We start from the raw sequence: 14,752 nt of genomic DNA on the forward strand, positions 1-14,752 counted from the left end.
AAGCCCCACAATCCACCAAAGAAAAGAAAGAAGATGGCTATCCAACTGTCCTATTTATAATAGGCTTCTGTTCAATAAGCTAAGAGTTTGTTGAGTTCTTTAGAAAGTTCTTTTTGTTGTTGTTTTTGGTGCTGGTTCTGGGACATGAACTTGGGGGAGGGGAGCCTAGGCACTCTCCTTGAGCTTTTTGCTCAAAGCTAATTGTTCTACCACTTGAGCCACAGCTCCACTTGTACCTTTTTGTGGTTATTAATTTCAAATAAGAGTTTCATGGACTTTCCTGTCCAGGTTATCTTTGACTAAATTCTCAGATCTCAGTCTCCTGAGCTACTATTTTAGGCATGAGCCACTGGTGTCTGACTTCTTTAGGAAGATTTAATCATTCTAGAAAACTAAAGAAACAATAGTTTGTGTATAGTATTTGTATTAGTATTTATGGTTTTAGACATTTTCTCTGAGAGATGTTTTCTCTTAGGTATACTTCAAGCAGAAAATATTTTAGCCAAGGGAAAATTAGTTTTTTTTTTAATTTTTAATTAATTTATTTAATTATTATATTTTTTTGCACCAGTTCTGGGGCTTGAACTCAGGCCGTGGGCGCTGCCCTTGGACAAGGCTAGTGCTCTGCCATTTGAGCCACAGTGCCATTTCCGGCTTTTTCTGTGTATGTGGTACCAAGGAATCAAACCCAGGGCTTTGTGCATACCAGGCAAGCACTCTACCACTAGGCTACACTCCCAGCCCGGAATATTAGTTTTTTGTTTTTTTTGCCAGTCCTTGGCTTGAGTTCAGGGACTGAGCATTGTCCTTGGATTTTCTCAAGGCTAGAACTCCAGTGCTTGAGCCACAGCACCACTTACGGCTTTTTTCTATGTATGTGGTACCAAGGAATCAAACCCAAGTCTTTGTACATGCTAGGCAAGCACTCTACCTCTAAGCCAAACTCCCAATATTAGTATTTTAAAGAGTGAATAGACATTTGATAAATCTTTACATTTGTGTTTGTGTGTTTGTGTTCCATTTTGGGGGCTTGAACTCTGGTCCTGGGCACTATCCCTGAGCTTTTATTTATTTATTTTTTACTCTGGGCCTGGGTGCTGTTGAGCTCTTCAGCTCAAGGCTACTGCTCTAGCACTCTACCTGTTGAGCCTTGCCCACTTCCCATCTTCTTGTGGTTAATTGGAGATAAGAGTCTCACATTCTTTAGTGCCTGGGCTGGCTTGGAACCTTGATCCTCAGATTGCAGTCTCCTGAGTAGCTAGGATTACAGGCGTGAGCCACCTCGCCCAGCTGTCCTTGAGTTTTTTGCTCAGGGCTAGTTGTTCCATTGCTCCACTTTCAGCTTTTTTGATAGGTTAATTGGAGATATGAGTCTCATAGGCTTTCCTGCCTAGGCTGGCTTCATGCCACAATCCTCATATCTTAGCCTCCTGAGTAGCTAGGGTTACAGGCATGAGCCCCTCGTTCACCCTCAGTATGTTGCTGTTTGTTTTTGTTTTTTAGTACTTTTGATTGAATCCAGTTTTGTTTTGTTTCTGTATTTGCTTGTGTCTATGTGTCGGTGTTACTGAGGTTTGAAACCAGTGCCTTCAATATGAAGTATTCTATCACTTAAGCCATGCTCTTAAACATTTGGTTTTTGGGATAGAGTGTAGATGACCACCCAGGCTGGTTCTGAGCTTGCAGTCCTTTTGCTTCTATCTCTTTAAGTAGCTGGCATGTACTACCATACCCAGCTTCTGAAAGTAATTTTATATTTTAACTAATTTGCGTGGGGGGTTGGATAACTTGAACTTAGGGCATTATGCTCTCCCTTGGCTTTTTGCTCATGGTTGGCACTTTATCACTTAAACCATGTCTCTAGTAAAGCCTTTTTGCTAGTTAATTGGAGGCTCACAGATGGTTTTTGTCCAGGCTAGCTTTCAACCATGTTCCTCAGACCTCAACCTCCTGATTAGCTAGGGTAATAGGTATGAGCCAGCCTGGACCATATAATGATATCCTTCCTCAAACAACAACTGAAATACTAGGAACTACTGGGTTTTTGAAAACCGCTAATATACTGTTTTGTCTGTTTGTAAATTCTAACTTCTGTATATTTGTAATTTTTGTTGTTGTTGGTGTTGTGGGGCTTGAACTCTGGGCCTAGGCACTTCAGCTCAAGCCTAGTGCTCTCCCACATTGAGCCACAACACCAGTTCCTGTTTTTTGGTGGTTAATTGGAGATAAGAGTCTCACAGACTTGTACAGGCTAGCTTTGAACCATGATCCTCAGATCTCAGCCTTCTGAGTAGCTAGGATTATTGGCATGAGCCACTAGTGCCAGGCTTTTTCATATTTTTCTATAGGCACAGATTTATTATGGCCTGGGACTGCAGAAACATTTTCTTGGATACCTGCCTAATTTTAAAAGTTTAGCTTCCTAATTGGTACAAGCTACCTGCACTAAACAGTATGACTCTAGGAGAGTGGGAATATTAAGGATTGAACACAGACCTTTGTGCTTAGTCGGTAGGTGCTCTCTAACACTTAACCACTTGAGCTAGGCCTTAGCCCTTAGAGTAGGGCTTCATGCTTCACTTTATTAAAGAGTAGAACAAAAAAATATAAAAATAAGCATTGTAAATATGGCTGTTTTCTGAGATTCAGGAAAAAAAATACTGGTCCATCTTCCTTCAGTTAAATAAGTAAAAAAAAAGTCTTAGGGTTAAATAATTAAAACATTTTTTATGTGAGATAAGTTTTTTCTTAAATTTACTTTGTGGCTGGGAGTGTAGCCTAGTGGTAGAATGCTTGCTTACCATGCATGAAGACCATGGTTCAATTCCTTGGTACCACATGCACAGAAAAAGCTGAAAGTGGTGCTGTGGCTCAAGTGGTAGAACACTAGCCTTGAGAAAGCTCAAGGACTGGCAAAATTAAATTTATTTTTGGGGTAGTTTAGGTTGTTTGGAAAATTATGAAAATAATATGGAGAATTCTGTCTCCTGCATCTAGTTTTCTCTGTTGTTAGCATCTTAGATTAATGTGGTACTTTTGTTGCAGATAACCAATACCGATACATAATTATTAACTTAATTTGTTTTAAATTATTTAATTTATTTTCTTTTTTTTTTTTTTGCCAGTCCTGGGGCTTGAATTCTGTGCCTGAGCACTGTCCTTGGGCTTTCTCAAGACAAGTGCTCTACCACTTGAACCACAACACCACTTACAGCTTTTTCTGTTCATGTGCTACCAAGGCCTTGAACCCCGGTCTTTGTGCACGCTAGGCAAGCACTCTACCACTAGGCCAAACTCTCGTCCCTAGATTATTTAGTTTTATCTCATTCTCATTTTGTGTTTCAGAATCCTATATTTGGTACCACATTCATTACATTTAGTTGTTGTATCTAGGCTTCTTTATATTGGACTTTTCTCAGACTTTGTTTTTTATGTCATATCTATTTTTAGATTGATGTTAGTTTAGAATGGGCTTAAAGTTAAAGTTCTCTGTAGTTTGTCTCACTAATCATTTATAACTGTTTTTTTCTTTTTCTAGTAGGAAAACCATGAAGTCTAGAAGCAGAAGTCCTGCATATTCAAGACATTCATCTTCTCATAGTAAAAAGAAGAGATCCGGGTCTCGAAGTCGTCATTCCAGTATCTCACCTGTTAGGCTTCCATTGAATTCCAGCCTGGGAGCTGAGCTTAGTAGAAAAAAGAAGGAAAGAGCAGCTGCTGCTGCTGCAGCAAAAATGGACGGGAAGGAATCCAAGAGTTCACCTATAATTTTTCCTAAAAAAGAGAACAGTTCAGTAGATACTAAAGATTCAGGCTTGGAGTCTAAAAAGTTGCCCAGAGGAGTAAAATTGGAAAAATCTGCCACAGATACTGAACTTGTAAATGTAACGCAACCAAACACAGAGGTCAAAAATTCTTTAGATACAGGGAAGGTAAAATCAGATGATAACTCTGAGAAGCATCTTTTTGTTAAGGATTTGAAAGTACAGGGAACAAAAGACTCTAAAACTGTGCCATCAAAAGAGGAGATTGCTTTTGTAAAGGAAACAGAGGCCTCAGAAAAGGAGACCCTTCCACCTCTACCCACAATTACTTCTCCTCCTCCTCCTTTACCAACTACTACACCTCCACCTCAGACACCCCCTCTACCACCTTTGCCTCCATTACCAACTATTTCACAACCACCTCTGCCTCCTCCCCAACCAGTATTTAGTCACGTTGTTGTTTCTAGTACTTCAACTTTGCCTCTTTCTACTCATACAAGTAGGACATCTACTCTGTCCTCTCAGGCAAATTCTCAGCCCCCTGTACAGGTTTCTGTCAAGACTCCAGTATCAGTGACGGCTGCTATTCCACACCTGAAAACTTCAACATTGCCGCCTCTGCCCCTTCCGCCCTTGTTACCTGGGGATGATGACATGGATAGGTAAGTCCATAGTAAACTGGGAAAATTAACTCTCTTCGAAGTAATATGTTTTCTTTTCTGTTATTGTTGTTCTTATCCTGGGGTTGAACTCAAGGCCTAGGCTCTGTCCCTGAAGGTTTTTGCTCATGGCTAGTGTTCTACCACTTGAGCCACAGCCCTATTTTTGGCTTCTTGGTGATTAATTTGAGGTAAGAATCTCCTGGAACCAGTGTGGGTGGCTTATGACTGTAATCCAAGCTACCCAGGAGGCTGAGAACTGAGGATGGCAATTCAAAGCCAGCCCTGCACAAAAGTCTTTGAGGCTCTTATCACCAGTTAACCACCAGAAAACCAGTAGTGGCACTATGGCTCAAGTGATAGCCTTGAGCCAAAGAGCTCAAGGGACAGTGCCTAGCCCCAGAGTTCAAGCCCCACAATAGACCAAAAAAAGTCTAATGGGCTTTACTGACTGGGATGTAGTATTAGTAGAGGTACAAGCTACAAGAGCCCAGCTCCTACACTGGTGTTAAACTCATGATCTTCTTACTTCAGTCTCTCAAATATTGAAGTTATAAGTATGTGCCCCATGCTTGTCCATATTTCTCTTTTTAAACTTTGTCAAAATTACTTTAATGTATGGCCATTTCAAATGCTTTGTGAATGTGAAGTGCCTTTGTTCTTTTGGGTAGAAAAGTGTATATTTATAATATTATTACTTGGGAAGAATTTTTAATACATTTATTAGTACATTTTTAGTACATTTATTAGTAAGGTTAATTTGGATTAAAGTTTTTTTATTAAGTAGTCAATAACATTTAGCCAGTCATAAAATGTCCCCCCCCCTTTTTTGGGGGGGCAGTCCTGGGACTTGAACTTAGGACCTGGGCACTGTCCTGGAACTTTTTCAAGGCTATTGCTCTACCACTTGAGCCACAGCTTCACTTACACCTTTTTATTTTTTATTTATTTATTTAGTAGTTCATTGGAGATAAGAATCTCACAGACTTCTCTGCCCTGGCTGGCTTTGAACCACAATCCTCAAATATCAGCTTCTTGAGTATCTAGGATTATAGGGGAGAGCTACCAGTACCTGGCTTCCTGAAATATCTTACAACTGGGCTTTTTGTTTTGTTTCCTCCTAATTGAGTTCAGATTAGACTTACTGGAAAAGGGGCAAAAAAAATTAATTACCCTATAACAAGTGAAAGAACAATATGTAGAGTTTTTGCTAGACTATAATTCTCAGTGGGATTATGGAAAGAACATTAAGTGAGTCCTTTGAGTATTAAGAATTGAAATACTATGAAGCATGGAGTATTTGGGAGTGGGGTCAGGATAATTTTGAAAATCATTTGGCAAAAATCATACACACACACACACAAAAACATGATTTAGCACTTCCATATACTATGACAATTTTTGTTATGGGCTTTTCTATTGAGATTCTTGCCTTCTATTCTCTAGGGTATAAGTGGCATGTACTGCAATAATTTTTTTCATTATAAGCACAAAAATAAATACTATAATCTTATATCCCAAAGTAGTTCCCAAACCTTTATTATTTATTTTTTTGTCCATTGTGGGATGTGAACTCTGGGCCAGGGCACTGTCCCTGAGCTCTTCAACTCAAGGCTACCACCCTGTCCCTTGAGCACCACTTCCCATTTTCTAGAGGTTAATTGGAGATAAGCGTCTCACAGACTTTAGTGTCAAGGCTGGTTTTGAATCACAATCCTCATATCTCAGCCTCCTGAGTAGCTAGGATTACATGTGCCTCTATTACTTTCTAGGTTATATCAGTAATTTGAATGAAATATTTTTCTCATAGTTAAAAACCTATATAGTGCTGGGATGTAACTCAGTGGCAAAGTACTTGCCTAGTAAGTGCACCATCCTGGGTTTGATCACCAGTACTCCCACCCACCCTCCCCCCCCCAAAAAAAAAATCTGTGTATAACATGTCAGAATAGAATGCAGATTTCCTGGGGTGCAATAATTTTGATAGAAAACATGTATCTTTCAGATTGAGGAGGAAGGCAGACTAAGACTACTCATTGCTTATTTGCATGTGCATGTGTGCGTATGTGTATATGTGTGTGTGGTGAAGCATTAGTGAATAAAACTCACTGTTTTGTTGTATATTGATTCTGATCCTGAAAATGTCTTATTTTGTTGGACTATATTCTTTCATGATCAATTATATATGTGTGTGTATATATACATATGTATGTAATATGTAGAAACACAATACACACATATATAATATTTATGTATTGCACATCACACATATGTATATATAAACAATCCTGGATCTTGAACTGGGGCTCCTGATATTGTATTCATATGTCAGCTGTTACTTTCTTTTTTTTTTTTTTTTTTTTCCTGTGAGTCATGGGGTTTGAACTCGGCCTGGGTACTGTCCTTGAACTCTTTCCCAAGCCTCACTTCTCATTTTCTAGAGGTTAATTGGAGATGAGTCTCAGGTCCTTTTGTGTCTGGGCTGGCTTTGTACCTTAATCCTCAGATCTCAGCCTCCTAAGTAGCTAGGATTACAGGTGTGAGCCACTGTGCCCGGCTGTTTCTATTTTTTACATAAAATATAAAAACCTTTGCTGCCTGGGCACCGGTGACGAGTACATGCAATTCTAGCTTCTTAGGAAGCTTGAGATCTGAGGGCTGTGGTTCAAAGCCAGCTCAGACAGGAAAATATGTGTGACCCTTGCCTCCAATTAACCTCCCTTCCTGCCCTCTAAAATAGTTGAAAATGGAGCTGTGGTTCAAGTGACAGAGCATTTTTAAGCTAGAAAGCTTAGAGTTCAAATCCCAGGACACTGCCCCGTCTCATTTAAAAAGAACTTTGTAAAAGACAACTTGAAGTTAGATAAAAGACTATTTATATTCCTCCCAACTTTGTTTTCTTGAGACTACAGCAGCTTAAATTAAGAGAATGACATATAAATCGTTTTATTTACTAAAACATAGACTATAATCAGTAAATGGTGCTTATTTAAATGTTGATAGGGCATCAGCTGTGAGTAAAAAGCCTAACAAGAATGTGTGAGGCCCCTTGTTAAAGCCCCAGTAAAGGCACACACACAAAAATATTATAAAGGATACTATTCTAGTGATTATTCATGTAAAACACCTCTCATTCATGCCCTTATGGGTGTGTGTGTGTTTGTGTGTATGGGTGTGTGTGTGTGTGTGTATGTATGTGATTATTTGAGTCCTGGGGCTTTGAACTCAAGACCTTGGCACTGTCTTCTGAGCTTTTTTCCCCCAGTATTAGCTCTCTACCACTTAAACCACAGCACCACTTCTGGATTTTTGTTGGTTAATTGGAAATAAGATTCTTGACTTTTCATGTTCTGGTTGTCGTTGAACCATGATCCTTAGATATTAGCCTCTTGAGTTAAGATTATAATGCATAAGCTACTGGTACCTGGCTTTTATAGTTTTTTTTTCTTTTTTTAAATAGGAAACATTGGAGAGGTATTGAAATTCTTAATTTTCTATAACTCTCCTGGTAACATGAGAGAATAGAAAAGCGAAGTTTAAACCAGAAGAGGCAGTATGGCTCAGATGGTAGAGGACGTCTCCAGTAGAAAGAGCAAGAGATTAATTCCTGAGTTCAAGCCTCAATCCCTAAACAAAAGGGAGGGTGGGTACTGGTTTACTTGTAGGCCTCAGGTTGCATGCCACATTGACTGCCCATATCTTTTTCTAAAGATGTACATGGCACAAGACTTGTCCTTTCCTCTCAATAAATTGGAAGGGTTAAGAAAATTGAATCTGAAAATTTACTTTTTTTTTTTTTTGGCCAGACCTGAGGCTTGGACTCTGGGCTTGGGCATTGTCCCTGAGCTCTTCAGTTCAAGACTACTGTCCTCCCCATTGAGCCACAGCACCACTTCTGGTTTTCTGGCGGTTAATTGAAAATAAGAGTCTCATGGACTTTAGTGCCCAGGCAGGCTTTGAACTTCGATCCTCAGATCTCAGCCTCCTGAGTAGTTAGGATTATAGGAGTGAGCCACCATGCTCAGCACTTTTTTTTTATTGCCAGTCCTGGAGTTCGAACTCAGACCCTAGCATTGTCCTTAGGCTTTCTCAAGGCCTAGTGCTCTACCATGTGTGCCACAGCACCACTTCCAGTTTTTCCTACGAATGTGGTACTAAGAAATTGAACTTTGGTCTTCATGCATTTTAGACAAGCACTCTTACCAGTAGGCCAAGCTCCTGGCCCCAAATTTACTTTATTTGAAATCTATTCTGAGAAAACTATGGTATTGTTTCCGTTTTTACTATTATAATTGGCAGATTTTGTGAATCCTACTGACAGTTGTCCTAATGATTTTTAGATTGGTATTTGAGCCCTTTTTCTTGACTGTTTTTAAGTTGAGATCTGTTTTCTGATTGATCACTGTTAACATTCTACTTCCAAACTAATAGGGTAATTTTTTTTATTAGTTTTGATGTCTGACGTAACTATATTTCTTACTATTCTACGATACTGTTTCCTTTTCCTAAATTCTTTATACATCATTAGTAATAAATTATTGTTAAATTATTGAGCCCTTATCCATTATATCTTATAGACTAGTACATTTCTTGTATTCTGAGTTACAGTGATACTTGGTGAATTTTTTTTAATCTCAGTGAAAATCTATAATCTTTTTTTTGGCCAATCCTGGGTGAACTCAGGCGCACTGTCCTTGGGCTTTCTCAAGGCTAGAGTTCTACAACTTGAGCCTCGGCACCATTTCTGGCTTTTTCTATGTATACGTGGTACTGAGGAATTGAACCCAGGTTTCGTGCATGCTAGGCAAGCACTCTACCACCAGACCAAACTCCCAGCCCCAAAATTTATAATCTTAAGAAAGACAGATTTGGTAAAGAAGGCTGAGTTCTGGTGGCCTTTGCCTGTTATCCTAGTTTCTCAGAAGCTGAAATCTAAGGATTGGAGTTCGAAACCAGCTTGGGCAGGAAAAGTTCCTGAGACTTTTATCTTCAGTTAGCCAGCAAAATGCTTGAAGTGAAATTGGGGCTCAAATAGTAAAGCAGTAAGTAGCCTTTAGCACAAAAGCCCAGGGACAGTATGCAGGCCCAAGTTGAAGCTCCAGGACTATATCCTAATAGCCTAAATTTTTCCTTATAATTTTTCCCATATGTTTGTTTTTCTTCTATATCAGTTGCAGGGCTCACTGTCAGAGGTTCACTGTCCCTTAGCTTTGAACCACAGCTCCATTTAAGATGAGTCTCACAGACTTTCCTGCCCAGACTAACTTTGGACCTCAGTCCTCAGATATTGGCCTCCTAAGTAGCTAGGATTACAGACATGAGTCACCAGTACCCAGCTTAGATGACTTTACATGTTGATAAACTGTTATAGTGATACTACCTTATATTATAAGCTTGTTTATTTAAAATACCGGGTATTAAATCAATCTCTTTCTTTCTTTCTTTCTTTCTTTCTTTCTTTCTTTCTTTCTTTTATTTGGTAGGTCGTGGGGCTTGATCCCTGGGCCTAGGCGTTGTCTCTGAGCTCTTCAGCTCAAGGCTGCTACCCTACTTCTTGAGCCACAGAGCTAAGAGTCTCATGGTCTTTAGTGCCCTGGATGGCCTTAAACCTGATGCTCAGATTTCAGTCCCCTTAGTAACTAAGATTACAGGCATGAGCCACCATGCTCAGCGCAAGTCTTTCAAAAGTGATTTCATCTGTAATCCTACCTACTCTGAAGGCTGAGATGTGAGGGTCATGGTTTGAAGCCAGTCTGGTCGGTAAAGTTCATTAGACTCTTATCTCCAATTACTGCCACCCCCCCCCCAAAGGAAAAAAAAAAAGCCAGAAATGTAGTTATGGATCTAGTGGTAGAATGGCAGCCTTGGGCAAAAGAGCTCAGAGACAACACCCAGGCCCTGAATTCAAGCCCCAGGACTGGCATCCCAAAATTAAAAAAAAAAAAAAAGACAGACATTTTTTTCTTTTTCTTTATTTATTTTTTTTTGCCAGTCCTGGCCTTGGGCTCAGGGCCTGAGCACTGTCCTTGGGTTTTCTCAAGGCTAGAGTACTCTACCATTTGAGCCACAGCACCACTTCTGGCTTTTTTCTATGTTATGTGGTACCTGGGAATTGAACCTGGGTCTTTGTGCATGCTAGCCAAGCACTCTACCACTAGGCCAAACTCCCACCCAAAAGATGACATTTTTATCTTTAGTTAATCACCAAGAAAAAAAACCCCAAAAAACAAAGATGGACTCTGGTAACTGTAAACCTAGCTACTCAGGAGGCTGAGGTCTGAGGATTGTTCAAAGCCAGCCAGAGCAAGAAAATCCTAAGTTCAAGCCCTAGTATCAGTATCAAAAAAGCTAATTTCCAATGCTGGGCGTGGTAGCTCACACCTGTAATTCTAGCTACTCAGGAGACTGAGTTATGAGGGTCATGGTTCAAAGCCAGCCCGGGCACTGAAGTCCTTGGGACATTGATCTCCAATTAATCACTACCAGAAAACCAGAAGTGGCACTGTGGCTCAAGGGGTAGGGTGGTAGCCTGGAGCTGAAGAGCTTGGGGACAGCACCCAGTCCAGAGTTCAAGCCCCATGACAAAACAAAACAAAGCAAAAAAAAAAAAAAAAGAAAACAAATTTCCATTGTTGGTAACATCAAAGCATCTTATTCAGTAGAAAAGCATCAATATTGTCAGTAGAACAAATCAGTTAAATTTGTGACTTAAATTTCCTGAATTTAATAGGACATTCAATTTTTTCTCTTTTTCTCTGTACTGGTACTCATTATCTGTTCTGGCTTGGCTCTTTCACTCAAGGTTTGTGCTCTACCAATTAAAACGCACCTTCTCTTTTGGCTTTTTACAGATTAATTAGAGAGAAGAATCTTAGGGACTTTCCTTCCCTGGCTGGCTTTGAAATATGATCCTTCCAGAACTCAACTGCTTAAATAGATAGGATTACAGGTGTGAGCCACCCAGTCTTGGCAGGTTTTTCTTTTTTGAACTCAGAGTCTATGTGCTTTCCTAGAGCTATTATGTTCAAGGATAAGGCTCTAACATTTTGAATCACAGCATCACTTCTGGTTTTCTGGGTGTTAATTGGAGATTAGAGTCTCAAGGACTTTCCTGCACTGGCTGGCTTTTGAACCATGATCCTTAGAGCTCAACCTTCTGAATAGCTAGGAGTATTGGCATGAGCCACTGTCTCCTGGCTTGGCAGGTTTTTTGTCTTTTGGTTTTTTTTTTTATTTGCCAGTCCTGGGCTTAAGCTCAGGGCTTGAGCACTGTGCTTGGGTTTTCTGAAGGCCAGAGCTCTACCACTTGAGCCACAGCTCCACTTCCAGCTTTTTCTATGTATGTGGTACCGAGGAATCGAACCTAGGTCTTAGTACATGCTAGGCAAGCACTCTACCCCTAGGCCAAATTCCAGGCCCCCTTGTTTTTGGGTTTTTAAAGTTTTAAAATAAAATAATCATTTGTCAAGATCTGGAGTTTATTTTTCAGCCTCACAAATAAATATATAAGCAGTCCATGTGATTCACACCTGAATCCTAGTTTCTAAAGTGGATCATGGTTTGAGACCTCCCAGGGAAAAAATGTTTACAAGACTCTCTTTTCAACCAATGAAAAGTTAAGTGTGATGGCCATGTGTCTATCATCCTTGCTGTATGGAAGTGTAAAAATAGGCTGTCTTAAATACTAGGACTCTTCAGTTCAATAACTAAAGTTCAGTAGAGTCTGGGATTTTTCTCAAATGATTGTCTGCCTGGCAAATGTAAGGCTTTTAATTCAAACCCCAGTATCACAAAAAGAGTAAAATATTTCTGATCTTATTTTAATAGCTAGGCATAATCTTTTTTTTAATAATAAAATCTTAAATAATCAGCCTTTTTTCCTCTCTTTTCCTCTGTTTAGTCCAAAAGAAACCCTTCCTTCAAAACCTGCAAAGAAAGAGAAGGAACAGAGGACACGTCACTTACTCATGGACCTCCCTCTTCCTCCAGAGCTCCCTGGTGGGGATTCATCTCCTCCAGACTCTCCAGAGCCAAAGGCAATTACACCACCCCAGCAACCATATAAAAAAAGACCAAAGTAAGTTTCTGGAGTGATCTACCCTTAATTACTCTTAGTTAAATTGTCTTCTTACTTGTGGGCCTGTCACATGTTCTTTCCAAAACCCACATGGTAAGATTATATAAGTTTAATTCTATCTTGTATTTTATTTTTATGAATAAAAGTCTTTCTTCAAAAGCTGCTGATTTCCATCCACAGACACCTAGCTGTTTTCAGAAAAGCAAACACACAAGTCTAGATATAAAGTGAATATTTAATCCTCTTAAGCTTTGTTTGTCTTGTTTTCTGAAACTAGGATTTGAACTTGGGACCTCATGCTTACTTGGCTTGCTTACTTGAGCTATGCCAAGACTTTTCTGGTTATTTGGAGCTCATGTCTTATGGATTTTTCTGCCTAGTCTGGCTTTGAATTGATTCTCTGGATCTCAGCTTCCTGAGTGGTTAGGATTACAGGTGTGAGCCAAAAATATTAAAAAGGCAAAAAACTTCTTAGGATATGTCAGCTATATATACAATAATAAGTCAATAAGTAGGACTTATAAAATTCTGTGCCATATGAATGACTACAACATTACTATGAACTAACTCTGACCTCAGGATTATTCACATTCTTCTCTTAATAATTCTTCTCTTACTTGGCATGTATTTTTAATGGTTCTGAGGACTGAGTTTAGGGTCATGTGCATGTTAGGTGTATGTTCAACCACTGAGCTACATCCCTATTTTATAGATAGAGCCTCTACTTGTTTCATCCTATTTTCCTGCAGCCAGAATGTTATCTTAGATATTGTGAGAGACTGCTTAACCTATTTTATATCATTTAATTTTTGTCTTTTCGATAAAAGAAGAGTCACGGAAGTCTCAGTGTAAAATAACTTTTGCTGTTTTATTTTAGAATTTGTTGTCCTCGTTATGGAGAAAGAAGACAAACAGAAAGTGATTGGGGGAAACGCTGTGTGGACAAGTTTGACATAATTGGGATTATTGGAGAGGGAACCTATGGCCAAGTATATAAAGCCAAGGACAAAGACACAGGTAAATGTTACCACCAAGCTGGGCAACAAGGTGTGGTGGCTCACATCTGTAATCCTAGTTACTCAGGAGGCTGAGATTTGAGAATCACAGTTCAAAGCCAGTCAGTCAAGGGGGAAAGTCTATGAGACTCTTAACTCCAATTAACCCCCAGAAAACCAGAAGTGGTACTGTGGCTCAAGTGGCAGAGTATTACCTTGAGTCAAAAGAGCTCAGGCACAGCTCAAGTTCAAGGCACCCTACTGATAAAAAAAAAATGTTGCCACAAGCTGGGTGTGGTGGCTCAAGCCTGTAATACTAGCTACTTAGGAAGCTGATATCTGTGGGTGGCATTCAAGCCAGCCCAGGCACTAAAGAATGTGAGACTCGGGCCGGGAGTTTGGCCTAGTGGTTAAAGTGCTTGCCTAGCATGCATGAAGACCCGGGTTCAATTCCTCGGTACCACATACATAGAAAAAAGCCAGAAGTGGTGCTGAGGCTCAAGTGGTAGAGCTCTAGCCTTGAGAAAGTCCAAGAACAGTGCTCAGGCCCTGAGCTCAAGCCCAGGACTGGCCAAAAAAAAAAAAAGAATGTGAGACTCTTATGTCCAATTAATCACTAGAAAATGGGGTGGGGTGGGGCAGTGGCCTTGAGCTGTAGAGCTCAGGGACAAAGCCTAGGCCCAGGCTAGGGTGGTACCCTTGAGCTGAACAGCTCAGAGACAGTGCCCAGTCCCAGAGTTCAAGCCCCATCATGCGCACATGTGCGCACACACACATGTTGCCACCAAATTAATCTTTTTCTTAGAAAATAAACTCAGAACCTCAGATCTCAGCTTCCTGAGTAGCTAGGATTACAGGCGTGAGCCACTGCATCTGGCAAATAATTTTTATACTTTAAAGATAAGTCTAAACATATGTACATGTTCAGTAGAGATACAGTATTTTCCACATTCAATTATTTTCAGTCCAGTTAATTGGAATTGTAGATGCACAGGACTATCTATTATTATTATATTAAAATTCTCCTCATAGGCTGAAGAGGCATAGCTCAGTGGTTAAGCACTTGACTAGCATTTGTCAGAATCTGGGTTTATTTTCCAGGTTTTCCCCACCTTGTTTTTGTTTTCCATTATGATGGCATTTTTTGGTGGGGCTCGGGATTGAATCTAGGGCCCCAAAGACCCCAAGCATGCTTTAAAATCACACTATAACCAGGCGCTAGTGGTTCATATCTGTAAATTAGCCACTAAGGAGGCT

At 39.9% G+C, this 14,752-nt stretch overlaps 1 protein-coding gene across 9 annotated transcripts in view; it reads left to right on the forward strand.

The window, feature by feature from the left end:
- The window catches only part of Cdk12 (cyclin dependent kinase 12), a 111,218-nt gene that overhangs the window by 5,578 nt on the left and 90,888 nt on the right, over positions 1-14,752 (forward strand). For 8 of the 9 annotated variants that reach the window (XR_016538346.1, XR_016538347.1, XR_016538345.1 and 5 more), the window contains 3 exons: positions 3,539-4,426; positions 12,324-12,500; positions 13,378-13,517. Coding sequence is in view for 4 of the 9 variants with exons in the window: in XM_090350760.1 (XP_090206886.1) it covers positions 3,539-4,426; positions 12,324-12,500; positions 13,378-13,517 (1,205 nt within the window). In the remaining 5 variants the exon portion in view is untranslated. The remainder of the gene's footprint in view (positions 1-3,538; positions 4,427-12,323; positions 12,501-13,377; positions 13,518-14,752) is intronic. The other variant, XM_090350761.1, reaches the window with a different exon arrangement.

This window comes from Megascapheus bottae, chromosome 17, assembly GCF_031878675.1.
Source record: "Megascapheus bottae isolate mThoBot1 chromosome 17, mThoBot2.hap1, whole genome shotgun sequence".
Taxonomy (NCBI): domain Eukaryota; kingdom Metazoa; phylum Chordata; class Mammalia; order Rodentia; family Geomyidae; genus Megascapheus; species Megascapheus bottae.